This window comes from Ambystoma mexicanum, chromosome 13 (genome assembly GCF_040938575.1).
Source record: "Ambystoma mexicanum isolate Mex_15411 chromosome 13, UKY_AmexF1_1, whole genome shotgun sequence".
Taxonomy (NCBI): Eukaryota; Metazoa; Chordata; class Amphibia; order Caudata; family Ambystomatidae; genus Ambystoma; species Ambystoma mexicanum.
This window is the reverse complement of record NC_090938.1, coordinates 734,415,335-734,430,414: the sequence shown is the minus strand read 5'-3', so window position 1 is coordinate 734,430,414 and position 15,080 is coordinate 734,415,335. Positions and strand designations below refer to the sequence as shown.

The 15,080-nt window shown below is 42.5% G+C and overlaps 2 protein-coding genes across 5 annotated transcripts in view; one reads left to right on the top strand and one right to left on the bottom strand.

The window, feature by feature from the left end:
* Positions 1-4,644, bottom strand: part of STK19 (serine/threonine kinase 19) — a 51,535-nt gene extending 46,891 nt beyond the window's left edge. The window contains exon 1 of one of the 4 annotated variants that reach the window (XM_069634993.1): positions 4,507-4,644. Coding sequence is in view for 2 of the 4 variants with exons in the window: in XM_069634990.1 (XP_069491091.1) it covers positions 4,398-4,452 (55 nt within the window). In the remaining 2 variants the exon portion in view is untranslated. Of the gene's footprint in view, positions 1-4,397 lie in introns of all 4 variants that reach the window. The other 3 variants (XM_069634991.1, XM_069634990.1, XM_069634992.1) reach the window with 3 other exon arrangements.
* Positions 4,645-4,683: 39 nt separating this feature from the next.
* The window catches only part of DXO (decapping exoribonuclease), a 144,049-nt gene continuing 133,652 nt past the window's right edge, over positions 4,684-15,080 (top strand). Inside the window, exon 1 of the mRNA XM_069634989.1 lies at positions 4,684-5,014. The gene's annotated coding sequence lies outside the window, so the exon portion shown is untranslated. The remainder of the gene's footprint in view (positions 5,015-15,080) is intronic.

Genomic DNA, 15,080 nt, shown 5'->3' with positions numbered 1-15,080 from the left:
CCCTGGAAAGACCAGGCACCCAAGAACATCTAAAGTGACCCACCCTGGACAGACCAGGCACCAAAGACCATAATCACACCTCACTCCAAGACACCTAACTTGAAACCACACAGGTAGATGCACCCAAAGGTCAAGAGATCAACAACACACGCAAACATAGTGACCAACCCTAGCACAACCAATGCCAGGCACTAAGAACCAAATGCAGTTGAAAACAACATGACCTCAGATGCGCCACAACACTTGCACGCACCCATACAGTGCACTCTAGGACCAAACACTGATAACATTAACCATACACAACATGACATAGCAATAAGCATTAATGCAGGCATCATAAAAACACATTTCAAGATTGAAAACATTGCACAACACATGTTAACAGATTAAATGATGACCCCCCCCTGCAAAGTCCTCAGATGTAAAATAGCACTAAAAATATGTGCAAAGACAATATCACTGTTGCTTGCTTGAAATCAGTGTTCCCAATGAAAGTTGACACGTGGACCACCACCCTCAAGTCCATGAAAATTCTAGACCCTACACTTTACTTCATAAGTAAGAACGCACCCCAATCTACACCACGAGGGGTTAACATTAGTCCCAGTAACGTTCCATCCACCAGGTGAAACATTAATATAGCATTGGCATTTACAATCGCAAAAATGGTTAATCAGTACACCTCCGAAGAGCATTTAATTACAAACCACCCACACCAACCCTTCAATTGCAAAAAAGGACCACCCCGAGCCCCCTATACTAAGGTACAGATTCCCCACAGGGCCACAACACAGTGACATCACAGGAAACAAACAACGGCCACCTACACCTAAGTGAGGGAAATCCCCGCCTTGAGACTAATCAAAGGCACTTGTATCTCTAAACAAATGGGCCACAACAGATACAACACTCAAACACAGGCACGCGGCCCCACACTAACCTGACAAAAGTCCCATGTCAAGCACCAGGCAAATTCCAAACTTATTGTTGCCCAGTACGGAATCAAAGAAAGCTGCAAAAAAAAAAAAAAAAAAAAATTTGCTCCAACTGCTGCAGTTCCAAAGAAATGACAGGCAATGAACCCGCCACTCAACAACACCACTCCAACCAGTGGTGAACTCTCGAGGCGTGTTCTGATCTAATGTGCACTCCGTCTGAAACGAGTTCCTTCCTCCTCTCTCCTGGGAACGAGGCTTGCAACGCAGGAAGTAAATGATCCCTGCCACGAGATCAATGACGATGCCTCTCTATACGACATTACGTAATAACTTTAAAAACATCCGGAACGGCCGGGAGCTGGGGAACGCAGGCAGACACGCAGGACCAAAAGAATTTGCTGCTGCGCAAGTGACATTGATGTAGATGCCTCTGACAGTTATGATGTCACCAGATCCGCTTGGCTGTCGACCCGTAAACACCACCCGAAACCGCAAACCTTTATCCTCGGGCGCCGTCAGATTCAGGCCAATCACAGTAAAAGTACAGACCCACAAGTCTCTCGGATCTGTGTCCTAAGGCTGCCCTGTGCCTAACGATCTGCGGCACTCACCGTCAGCCTTGAGACGCTGTGTCAAGGATCCACGCACACCCCAACAGCAGACTCCCTGGACCAGATGATGACATGGGCTCTGCCAAGGGCAACAGACAGGCACAAGCACCGCTCCGCTCAGCCGCAGGACAGACTGGTAGCCGGCTCCACAACGCGGACAAGGCACCAAAAAGACGCATTGCTGGGGAAATCCGACTGCTGCCTCAGGAATATCATAATCAGCTTCAGCAGCCCTCCCACTCCTGTGCTCGCCTAAAACTGCGTTGGAAGCACCTGAAGAAGCCCTGGCTCTGGGTCAAACTGGGACAACGGCCAGGTCCAAGGCACCATATGCCACCAGGTTGCCCCTCTCTACACGAGGGGCCACGAACTGCACACGGCAGGCAATTGGACACGGACCCGCCTGGGTGTGGGGGGGGGCTCACGGGGGTGGTGTTCCAGGGGTGCTGCACCCCCCCCCAGCAGCGCCGAGTAGGCAGTCCACCTACCATCCCATCCTCGTCGCCAGTGTAACAAAGTGGACCTCCAGTACTTCAGGTAAGTTACAGGTTCCTTTATTGTCCATATCCAGTACTCTTTCTCAAGACACAGGGATGGTAGGGGACACAAGATGACAAGGGAAAAACACCGGGCTCACCCCCACACCCATCTTCTCAGCTCACGCTTCACTCTCACTCTCACTCTCAACCGTCACTCACCGAACCCTGCACACCAACATTCTACATAAACATTCCAAGTAGGTGATGTCACACACCCACCTAACCTGAAAGCAGATTACTACACAATGCTCCCACCATCTGTGGAGGACCAGAAGGGCTTGGAATTCACATGCCAGTCTTGCTACTGATAAAGCGTAGAAAGGCTGGGAAATTAGGTCAACTGTGTCTGTGAGTCAACGGTTAGTCTGGTGTTTATGAAAGGGAGCGGTGCTGAAGGAGGGTTAAAATGATGCTTGTCAAACTTTTTAATCACAAATAAATGCGTCTGCTCTGCTGAAAGCAGTTATTGGGAAATTAAACTGAGTTCACGGGTGCCACTGTTTGATTTTCACTGCAAGGGCAGAAGTAAGGGCAGTAACACTTCTGCCCTGAATATACAAAAGCGACCACCCCAACCCGTGCCCTGTCCAAACACATTTCATAAGGAATTGTAAAAAGTCATACGATTAGCAGACTATAACCTCTCAGCAACAGTCACTCAACCTGCTAAATTACCTTGCATTCCTTCTACTCTAGAACAGTTAATGGATCCCTTAATGAAATAAAAACCATTGCATGAACAGTATTTTGGGTGCAGCACTGCCATGGAATTGATTTAAAGCAGAGTGTGGAAAGAAGCAGTATGATCCGAGATCGCACTATTTTAAAACATTTCCTTTGAGCAGAATTCAACTGCAGTCTCCGCCCCCTCTGAACTACGCCCCCACCCCAGCCATTGTGTGACCCCCCCTTAACATGTTTACCATTTCCACCACTGAGCACACCCACCAATAAAGCCAGCTACACATGGTTATTGAACACCACTTTCAACGGACAGCAAACATCACACCTCTTCAACTTATATACCACATAACCCCAGACAATGCATCCTGTAACAGGGTCACACAAGACTGTCTTAGACACAAATGCATCTATGCTCTGGATACAGCATCTAGAACATGTCACACATGCAACACGCCAGTTACTTTTGGTATGCCTACAGGAACACAACAGCAAAGTGATCTTGCCCACCCCCGACCCCCCACAAATTTAACTCACCCTTCCCTCCCTCAGATTTGCCAGAGCACTTTGAGACAAGGCAAATGGGTGCAAAGGTAATAACATAACCTTTCCTCCTGTGTCAACTCCCCCACTAACCAAACAGCAAAAACATAAGCCCTCTCCACTACATAGCTCCCAACTCACACGCTTTTGTTATGTCAGAAAATGTATAAAGCGCGAGAACGAGGCTCAGAGGCATCAGGGTGCAGTATAAGCAACAAAAAAACAAACAAAACAAAAAATACAGCGGTTATTAAGTCAGAGTATAAGCAACAAAAAAAAGAAAACAGCGGTTATTAAGTCAGAGTATAAGCAACAAAAAAAAGAAAACAGCGGTTATTAAGTCAGACAGGTTAGCTTTTAAAATAGGAAGTTCTTTATACTTTTCCTGAACCCAAGATGGTCGGAGAGATCACAAAGTGTCTGTGGGAGGGCATTCCATGATATCCAGAACCGAGGAACAACCAGAAAATTCTTGGTTCAGGAGCGCAGCCAACGCAATGCAGATTAAATCTCTAGTTTCTCTTGGAGAAAAAACGAGTTCCAATTTGGTGGCTTGCCCGGTGGACAAAGCACAGAATCCTAAAGACAATACTCTTCCTAACCAGCAGCCAGTGAAGTTCTGATAGCATTTTACAGGAGTGCTCAAGCTTGTGTGCATTCAAGGCCAGGCGGGCAGCGGCATTCTCGAGAATTTGGAGTTCTGAACCAGGTAATCGGGCTGTGCCAGATAGATCCGAGTGTCACCCGCCTTGGAATCAGCTAACCCACCCATCAAGCTCCCTATTGGTTTTGGTCCCAAAACAAAACGACAAGTACCAGCATTCCACGCGATTCAGGGCTAGGAGACTTTCTCGCGCAAAGAACAAGGAAACTGGACAGAACCAGGCATTGTTCCTGCACAAGCCGGTAAACTAAGCATACGGAATCCGGTATCGAGCTCTATACATACGTTTCATAGTTGGACTTCCTCCCACGACCCACCCAGCCACAGTATGGATTTCACTACTGCCGTTTTCCTAAGATCATGGTACAAGTACAACCCGAGCGCTGGGCTCCCCCCCACAGCGTTCTGATGCTATTATCACCTGCTGGCACATTCCCCACACGCCATGAGCAGCCACTGGTACTCGCTAGTACCATATAAACCCTCTCGCTGGCTTGAATAAATCTGCGCGGAATGAGTCAATGGCTTACTTTTCATTCGCCCACGTAACGTTGCGTGGTGACATCACTAGCTCGCAGCCACTCCTTTCTCTCTATGAGATGGGCTGGGGTTTTATTGCGTACAAACTGAGAAATCCCTCTTGGAGCGATAATTTTAGAATCGAAAGGTCCGTTTCTCTAATGGGACAAGGCGTAGTGCGCAACGGAAAGTGATGACGGACATTTTGGGCCAGAGCACTTTTTTTCTGGAGGCGGATAGGTCTATCTATGCGGAAGTTTGTTTTTTTTGCTGCCCACGTTAGAGTACTGCACTTCCTTTCAGTAGAAGGGAAATAACATGTGGGCCCCTGAACACTTGTAATGAGGGCATGTTGGGTCGGAGAAGCATCGCTGTTAATTTCTACTTCCGTACTCTGTCCAGCCACCGCCACCCGGAAGTGACTTGGGTGAAACGGAAGTGGCGTCGGAGAGGCTGGCTGTTGAAGTAAACACTGCCAATTCTTCCGCTCTTTGCCAGGGAAACCCCGGGGTCATGCAGGTAAGTGACCCACAAGACACTGTACTTTGACGAAATACTATGGGCGTAGGCTACATATCCCGTAATTAATGTATGTCTCTGATCAGGCTCGTTTTGACTAACCGACGGCCAGCAGTACGACCACGCCCCCTCCTCTCGGAGTAAAGTTCTGTAGGCCTCTTCCATGGAGAAGAATTAAAAATAGTGGTTACAATGGATTAAGCAGAAGACTTCGAAGTGGCACGTTACTAACGGATTACATTAGTCATTGACAATAGTATTCTTTTCTACAGCAGCCCATGCCCTCGAGGTATAGGGAGCTCTTGGCACTACATTGCACGGAAGCACCCAGCAGCCTCTATCACACGCACAGGAAACTACCAACCTTTCAAAGGCCCACACACTCGCTCCACAAGGCAGTTTCTAGAAGAGTGGGAGCAGTGTTACCCAATTACCAGTATTTCATTATACCTTCCTTGTCAAACTCCTAACGTAGTTGGGGCATCCCGTTGCGCCAGGCACCGATGTTGTTTTTTCTATTCAGACGGGGCTTCTATCCTTCCGGGTGATGTTATCGGTAGCCTTCTTGCCCCTCCGACCTGCTATGAAGTAGCCACCCTAACCTGACTCCCAGGTTTTGGTCGGTGTGGGGTTAAGACGGCCACAGGAAAGATGGACTGTGTAACCAAGATTACCGTTAAGTAATGTAGGGTATTTTGTGGAGATTTGGGGGCCTGACGGTATTTTATTACCGCCGAAAAATAACTTAGCAATAATCACTCCTGGTATTCAGATTGGGCCATGTGCAACAATAATACAGTGGACATGCATTATTTCAGCACCCAGACATGCATATTTGGTATGCGTGGTTGGTGGTATTTTGGTGAGCATAATTCCCTTGTTTTATTTGTGGCCCCAATGTCCAGAATCCCTTATCTTTGCTTAGATTTTTCGTGTAATCACTAGAGAGACCTCAGACCTACATTTTAGGAATACCACATTTTCAGTGTTAGTGTGCCACCATGGGCGATCTCACAGACTTATTTACGACAGAGAGCTATATGTGGCAATTTTGTGGTAATTTCCACTACCTTATATATGGTAGGGAACTATGTTCAGAGAGTCCCTCTTCCCGTTGGCTCATGTACCTCCAACGAGCTATGCTACAAACAATCACTCTCAACTGTCCATACTGAATGTGATCATGCACACATCTGTCTTAAAATGACAATTGCATTGTTTAAAAATCTCCCCTCATCATCAGCACTGTATTGGTAAATATAAAATACACCACCCGTCTGCTTTCAAATATTTTTCTGTATTATAAAAGTTGCATTTAAACACGATCTCACTCTTTACAGAAATAAATAAAATAGCACAGTAACAGCATTGTCTGTGATACACCGAAAAAAGAGTGGCGGAGAACAGAACACAATTTGCAACATTAACATGTGATTAAGGCACTGGAATCTCCTTTCCTACTCTGACTGAATATTCTCGTACACACTCAGCTCCCACACTTATGTAATTACCTTATATGTTCAGCCGAGTTTTCTTCAGCTGTTCTCTTTCTGAATGTGGCTCCCTTGAAGATTAACCCCAGTGAAAAGGAGCGCCTTTCCTTCTCAAACCGGGGTCATTGCCTGGAATTCTCAGCTTTTGCAGATAGGAATGCTCCAGCCAGGAAAAAGGTCCTTCTCCCAGCTCTGCCAAATCTTGACTGTCCTCTCTCTCCTCAAACTCCCCCCAGCAAAACTCTGATCACTCCCTCTAGCATGATACTTGCTATGACGCTGCTCCAATCAGAATCAATCATGCCATCTCCTCCTTCTCTACACAATGGCTCATTTTTATAGTAATACTTTTTAACCAACTGATTTCCTGTTCTTTCGAGCCCTTTTGCTTCCTGAATTTATGTGGACAGGACAGCAGAGAAAACGAAAAAAAAAAAAATTGATGTGCGTTTAAAAGTTCACTTTCAGAATAGGCCTAATTCTGCAGTGGAGACACATTTTTATTAGTGGATTATGTTAACTTCAGTTTCATTAGTCAGGTTAGTTATGAGTAATGTTAGTTATTCATTTCCAAATGTGTCTCTCGCACCATAGGCATTTCAGGTGAAAAAATAGTGTGCATTTTTGAATGTGCACGTGTGCTTTTAACTGTAAAAATAGATTTGCATCTTATATGTTAAAATCGTTTTTGACTGAATAGCCTGTCTTTCCTTGTTAATCTGGTAACACATATAGCAATGCACCATAGGCATTTGGTGCTGCATCAAAAAAAAAATTGCTACCTGTGCAGTAGTGCTGTACTCTGTGCTGTAACACGCCAAATATCCTTACATACCCTCCTTTTGCTTTTAGGATTTGGCTACGATCCAAGCCAATTCCTAAAAACAATTTGTTCTTTTTCTTCTTTTCACAATATAGCAATCCAACAAAATGAATATTCATGTCCATCAATGAAAAAGTTGCAATCAATACAGTATTCATCTGAGATCATTAGTTTACAAAATTTTCTACATTTGCCTTCTCAGTGGAAGTGGCATTACTCTAAGTTTAGATTTTTCAAGTCAATTAAAAACAATGAAATAAAACAACTAACCAAAACAAATAATTAATATAACAAATTAAAATAAATAATTAAAATAATAAATACGTGGAACTCCATATGTCAGCACTCTTGTCTGCCTCTGATATGTCCCGACCAGCGATGTTATTTGGTTCATTCGAGTACACTTTCATCTTGGCAATCTTAGATCCATAGGAGTCATCTTTTTTAGCATTCTGGTTATCTTGTCTTCACCTCCACCTGGAGGCAGGCATCTTTTGGTCTTCATCCAGGGGACTCCAGGACTCCATCGTCTCCCGTGGCCTCTGATCCCGGAACCTCCGACCAAATAATGTTAATTTTCTAAATCAAATAGAAAATAAACAAATTAAGTACATAGCACAATACTAACTTCACCCTTTTGCCAAAAATAAAACTTGCTTGGTAAAAATATTTCGTTTTTTTTTTTCTGAAATTAAACACAAGTTAAAAGAAAACAAGCACATACAAAACAGCATTCCATATTTAATACATTTTCTCTCTGCACACCAACCATGAGCTTCCATTATATATTTATTTATTTATTTTATATTATATTATATATTTTTACATATATTACAGTGTTTATGTGCCATTATAACAATCAACTTTTTAACTTCTTTGTCACTGCCTCCTGAATGCACCCATTTATTTTCTCTTTTTGTGTTCAAGGGACTTTATCTGTTTCTACATGCTCAAGCTGCCTGATCTCATGTCTGGGATGGCATGGTTTGATTTGATTTACATGGACAAACTGCTCTATCGCCGTCTCACCTTCATTTTTCAAAATTTTATAAACCACAGGAGAGACCTTATCTATAATTCGAAATGGCCCCTGCCAGGCTGCTAGAAATTTAGAATTTTTCTGTTTACTTTTTCCAAAATGAAACTTGTACACCTGATCCCCTACACTGTATTCCTTTACTGATGTCTTTTTATCATAATAAGATTTTTCACTGTCAGCAGCTCTTCCCAGATTTCTCTGCACAAAAGCAAATGCATGTTGCAAATGCCTCCTCAGTTCATCAATATATTCATGAACTGTGGATGCACTCACAAGGGTTTGCTCATGTGTTCTGTATAGTAGGTGTTGTGGTAACACCATTTTCCTACCTGTCAAGACCTCATGGGGGGCTAACACCTGTTGCTTTGGCAGGAGTCGACCTGATTGCCATCAAAACCAACGGTAAACGTAAATCCCAGCTGGAACCTGCTTCTGCCACAAATTTCTTTAAAATATCCACAACAGACCTATTGCTTCTTTCAACTGTACCTGAAGACGCCGCCCGATATGCGATATGTAGTTTCCTTTTCACACCTAGTATTTGCCATACCTTACTCATTAGAGTACTTGTGAAATGACTTCCTCTGTCTGACTCAATTCTTTGTGGCAACCCAAACCTTGAGAACACATGGTTCACCAGCAATGTGGCTGCTGTTTGCGCACTACAATCTGGTGCAGGAATGCATTCAATCCACTTCGACATCAAACATACCACACTCAAAATATAACGGTGTCCCCTGCTCGACCTTTTTAAAGGACCTACATAGTCTATTTGCAAATCTGACCATGGGAGAGTTGGGCCTCTTTTCATCAATGGTGCTCTATGCATTGGTGAAGCAGGTTTAAATTGGGCGCATACTAGACATCCTCTAGTATATAATTCCACATCTTGGGACATATGTGGCCAGTAAGCATAATCTTTTAGTATTTCTAATGTTTTTTGTGAACCTCTATGGCCTGCAGTTATGGCATCATGTGCATGGTGTAGCATTAGTCCTCTGAATGAAAGGGGTACTACCCACTGTATTTGTCCTGTTATGGACTCTCTAATCATGAGTCCATCGTGTAATCTAATTCGTGTTTTGTTCTTTAATAGCACCCTCAACTCTTCTTTTCCCATACAATCATTTTCTGTTAAAGGATCTTGTTCGGGATCTATCAAATGATTATAATAGATTCCCAAAATTTGATCATTCTTTTGTGCCTCAATGAAATCTTGGTCTGGCGTGTCATGACTCCACTGCACCGCCGGTTGATCTACCTCCTTTGGTGCTTTAGAACGTGTGACTGCATCAATTTGTATTTCACCCATTAAATAATCAATAGGTAGCAATTCTCCCATCACAGCCCCAATCTTAGCCAGGTGGTCTGCCTTATCATTTCCCTCCTTATCCTCTCCTGGTGTTTTTAAATGCCCACGAATTTTTCTCCAGTATATTGTTAACTCATTCTCTGACACCAATTTGTCTATGGCTTGTATCATTTTTCCATGCTTAAGTGGCTTTTTGTTATATGTAACCATGCCTCTTGCTTTCCAACCAGGCAAATACTCCACAAAGCTATTCCGTGCATAGTCAGAATCAGTCACCAGGACAATTTCACTGAACTTTTTATCAACTGCAGTAGCAATTGCTTTATAAATGGCTGCCAATTCCGCCACCTGACTGCTCCTATCTCCAATCCTCATCCCTATACTGGGGACACCTTCACATTTCGACCAGACATTTCCTATTCCTGCCACTAACTGTTTATTACTGTCATTTTCAATGTGAAAAGCACAACCATCCACATATACAGTTGGCAAATCCTTGCATGTTTTTTCATCAAAAGCTTTGTGTGGTGATTGTTCAAATTCCTGCAAACTAGTTTCTACTTCCATTTCATTTGGTATTTGTTCAGCTGCACAGTCATGTAAGTCAGCTAACCCTTGAGCAATTGGGTTCTTTTTATTTTGTCCATATCTCACTTCTACGGGAAAACCTTGTAATGCTAGCGTCCATGAAGTGATTCTGGATTGCGCTAGATTACCTGATCTAATTCTTTTACTCTCTAAAAATTGCAAAGGTTGATGATTTGTTTCAATAATTACCTTTTCTCCCTGAACAATGGGGCGGAAATGTTGTAGCGCCCACACAGTGGTTAATAGGGCCTTTTCACATTCATTAAATTTCATTTCAACTTGGGAAAATGCCTTACTTGCATATGCAATGGTTTTGTGATTCAAATCGTGTTTTTGTGATAACACTGCTGACATACAATGTTCAGAAAAACCTATTTCTATAAAGAAATCCCTGTCCTTTATGGGGTATGCTAAACATGGTGCCTTTACAAGACATTCCTTTAATTTAGCCACTGCATCAGACTGCCCTTTTTCCCATTTCCAGGGAGTATTCAGTTTTAAGCAGTTTAGTCAATGGTTGAGTGATTTCTGCATAATTTTAAATGAACTTTCTGTTATAGCCTGTCATCCCTAATAAACTTTTTACTCCTTTCACATTTTTAGGATCTTTTAATCTTTGTATGGCCTCTATTTTCTTCTTTTGTGGATTTAGCCCATGTTCAGTCACTTCATGCCCTAGAAAGTTCACTTTTTTTCTTGCACCATTGTGCTTTCTGCAAAGATACTTTGGCCCCTGCTTTCTGCAATTGGCCAAGCACATGTCTTATTTCATCAAAATGGCTTTTCAGGCTTTCTTTTTTTATCAGGACATCGTCCACATAAACTATTGTTCCTCTTTCCGCTGCATCCGGCATGGCCTTTCTCAAAAATATGCCAAATTCACTCCCACTATTGATGTACCCGAACGGAGCTCTAAGCCAGGCATATTGAGTCCTGTCAAATGTAAAGGAAAATAAATGTTGTATCTCCTCTGCCAATGGCACGCACCAATATCCAGAGGTGAGATCTAATGTGGTAAATACATTTGAACCATGTACCTGAGCTAGGCCCTGATCAATGAATGGCAGTGGCCATCTAGATATTGGTACTCTTTTATTTAACTCTCTCAAGTCTGCACACAGCCGCCATTGACCATTTGGCTTTAACACACCTAAAATAGGTGTATTGGATGTGCTATGAATGGGCCTGATGATTCCCCGCGATTCCAAATTTTTAATAATCTCTGCCAATGATTCTAAACATGCCAGCGGTAGTCTATACTGGCGTACAAACACTGGGTTTCTGCTACACCCTTCTGGTAGTGTGGCCACATGTAAATCAGTTAAACCACAATCATAAGCATCTTTTGCAAATACATCCTTAAACTCCATAAATATCTCCCCCAGATTGTCCCTCTCTTCATTGCTTTCACATGCATCCGCTAAGGAGATCTGCTCTTCTACCATTTTGGAAAATTCTGGAAAATCTTCTGGTAAGGGAATCTCGGCGCTTTCCTCTAACTGTGTGGCTGTGTCTTTTTGTAAAGCTGCCACTTTTAAATATTTTGGCATATCAGCTTCCACTTCAATGGGCTGATTTTCTGTTTCATTTTCATTTAAATGAAATATTATGCAATCCTCTTGATGGCAGCACACTGTCTCATTTGAATCATAAGGATACACAGAATGAATTTTAAATATTCCTTTGGGCTGAGAGTCCAGGTGTTCTGGCAACTCGCCCTTGGCATCTACATATTTTTCAGGAATATTCCCAATCACCATGTTATTTAAATCTGCCGTATAATGTGATTTTTGTATGGCCATTCCTAATGGGGAGTTTTCCTCTAAATGAATATCCTGACAACCTTTATTATTTACCATGATTTTTACAGATCCTTCACCAATGTCTACCAATGGAATGTATTCATAATACAGGCCTTGCTGTTTTATGGATTCATTCAGGCATACAAATGCATCAGAGCCTTTCATCTGCTGTCCATTTTTGCATTTCAGTGTTATTGCAAACTGTTTTGTAAATGCAGGAATAATAGTATCTTTCCTCATTTGTAATTCGATTGCATAAGGAACCAGTTGTGCACAATGATAAGCCCTTCTTTTGTCTTCAAATTCAGGTGCCGGACCACCTAGGCGTGACCATATTTTTTGATTAAGGAAATCTAACACCATACACATTCTGTGCATGATGTCATTTCCCATGTAAAATTCATTTTGTGCTCCACTCACTATCCATACATTATGGTAAATTGTTTTCTGCCCAATGCTAATTTTAAGCATGCATCTGCCTGCAATTCGGTTTTCAAAGTCTGGACTGTCCAACCCAGAAACATATTGGTTTTTAATCCTAAATTTCGGGATTTCTTCCCTCTCCCTTATTTTTTGCAACAATTTCTCATTAATGAAGCTCCTTTCATGTCCAAGCGCTAAAGTGGCTTTTATTGTTTTAAAACAGTCATTTATACCAACATGAACCCATGGTTGCTCATCTTCCATGTGTATTTCTGCCAGAGTGGTAATGTGTTTTTTTCTGAATCTGTTTTAGGAACAATATTCTGTTTGCACGTTTTCTCTTTTAAATAAAAACGTAATGTGTGCTCATCTATGGCAGTCTGCCAATCTTTCCTTGGGTCCAAGTATATTTGTACAGGTAGTTTTTCATTGTCGCTCTGCATTTTGTCTTGACACATTAATATAACAGTGACACTAGGTATGCAGCTATTCTGGAGATATACCTCCACAGCATCATTTGTTTTGGCAACGGTGTGACATTCATTTATATTGCTGTTTTGTGATTTTAGTTTCTTGGGCCTCAATGGTTTTTTGGTTAAGGACCACAGCACTCCATTCACCCCATCTATGAGAGGAGACAATCTTTTCAGGCAATCTGTCCCCATCAGAAATGGAATTTCACAAATAGATGTGATCAATACCTCTTGTTTCATTCTGTGCTTTCCTATTTTTATGTCAACCTCAGTTACACCTATGATGGGCACCTCCTCCCCATTAAAGTTATGCACTGGGCCTTGATTTTCCTTCACTGTGATCTGACTCTGTGGGGGTCTCCCTTCATTGATACTCTTTACCAGCTCCTTGGACATAATTGTGGCCTGTGCGCCAGTGTCAATCATAGCAAAGGTGTGGCATTTTTCTTCTACAGTGATGGGTGCATAATATCTGTCCTCAACTTCCTCTAATACACATAAAAAGTGTGAATTCTTACTGAGTTCAGGGCTCACCTTTCTCAGATCTTTTTCACTTTTGGCTAAGCACATTGGTAAATGAAAAGACATTTTTCCCTCCTTTTTACCCATTTCTGCGCGGGAGATTTTATTCATTTCTCCATGATCAGAGGTTTTTTGGAGTGTGGCCACTGTTCGCCCATCCATCTGGGTAACATCAGAGACCACATTACAATCCTCCAACTGAACATGTGTAACATCATTCAGCAATTTGTCATTTTTTAATTCTGTGCATTTGTAATCATTTAGTGTCATACCAGCCCTTTCAGCCTCTTCAAAAATATGTGGCTCAAAGAATTCTTCAGGTGATTGACTCGTACCCTCCTTGTGAGTATTTCCTTTTTCTGTCTGTGTTTGGTCATTGTTTTGCTTGCCCAGGGAAGGAGCTATAGCATCCCCACTTACTCCCTGTTCACTGGTATTCCCCATGCATGAGTCATTTTTCTTAAATCTGTCCCTTTGTTCTTTTGGAATTCCTAATGTTTCTTTTTCATTTGTGCAAATCTTTACTGTTTTATTTAGCTCTAAGTTAAACCGTACCTCTTTTTTAGAAGTATTTGCACTTTCTGTCACAATTTCATTTACTAGCACTTTCATTTTTAATCCATTAGGCATCTCAGAGTCGTTATGCAAAATTATATCAGAGCAATCTGTCATTTTGGCACTGCAGTTATCATGAGTACTTAGTCACTTTTCGGAAGCCCCCCGGTCATTGCTATGGCCATCAGCCCCCTCTTTGGAAGGTTGTTTTTGCGCTGTACAGAGCTTTCCTATTTGCTCAGCTAACATTTTCACTTGGGCCTCAAGGCACTGGAACCTTTCCATCTCTCTAGGATCCTCTTTCTGTGGCCTAGGTCGATATTGGTTGTTTTCCCCCTGATTGGATCTATTCTGATACCTCTCAGGTGATTGATGTCGGTTGGGATGGTTTCTGAACTCTTGATTCATTTGTGGAGGGGAGCGGGTTGCACCCATCCTTTGATTATAGTCCCCTGGTGGGGAATCATTGTACTGGCGTGGACTGTAGTTCACGTTTTGCCTCATGTCCTGTCTCTCAGATTGTGGGTACTGGCCCCTAGGTTGATTTCCATTATCAGTAAATCGATCCACATATCGGGGCCTATCCTGATTACCATATATCATGGTGCTGGGATCAAATCTGCTCTGTGTCCCCAATGACTGGTAGGGACCATCATTTCTTTGATCTTGATTTTGTCTCTGGTTATTGTTCATACCTGCCATATCAGGCCGGTATCCTACCCGGGGTCTGTCCCCTAAATACCTAGGGCTGATGTAGCTCTCTCTATTACTAGGATCATGTGATTGGAACATTGGTACAGGAAATGGCGATCTTTGATGATTACCCCTTTGTTCAGGTGTCACATTATTTTTACCTTGGCTTTGAGCAGACTCAAGGGACATTTTGGCTGACCTGATTTCCATTACTGTGGCTGAGGGTTCTTTAGATTTAGGTCTAGTATCTTTCATTTTATCACTTTCTCTACCCTGACAATAGAGTACCTCATATAGTTTTGTGCTTTGATGTACAATCCATTCAAGGGACTTGTCACAGTCA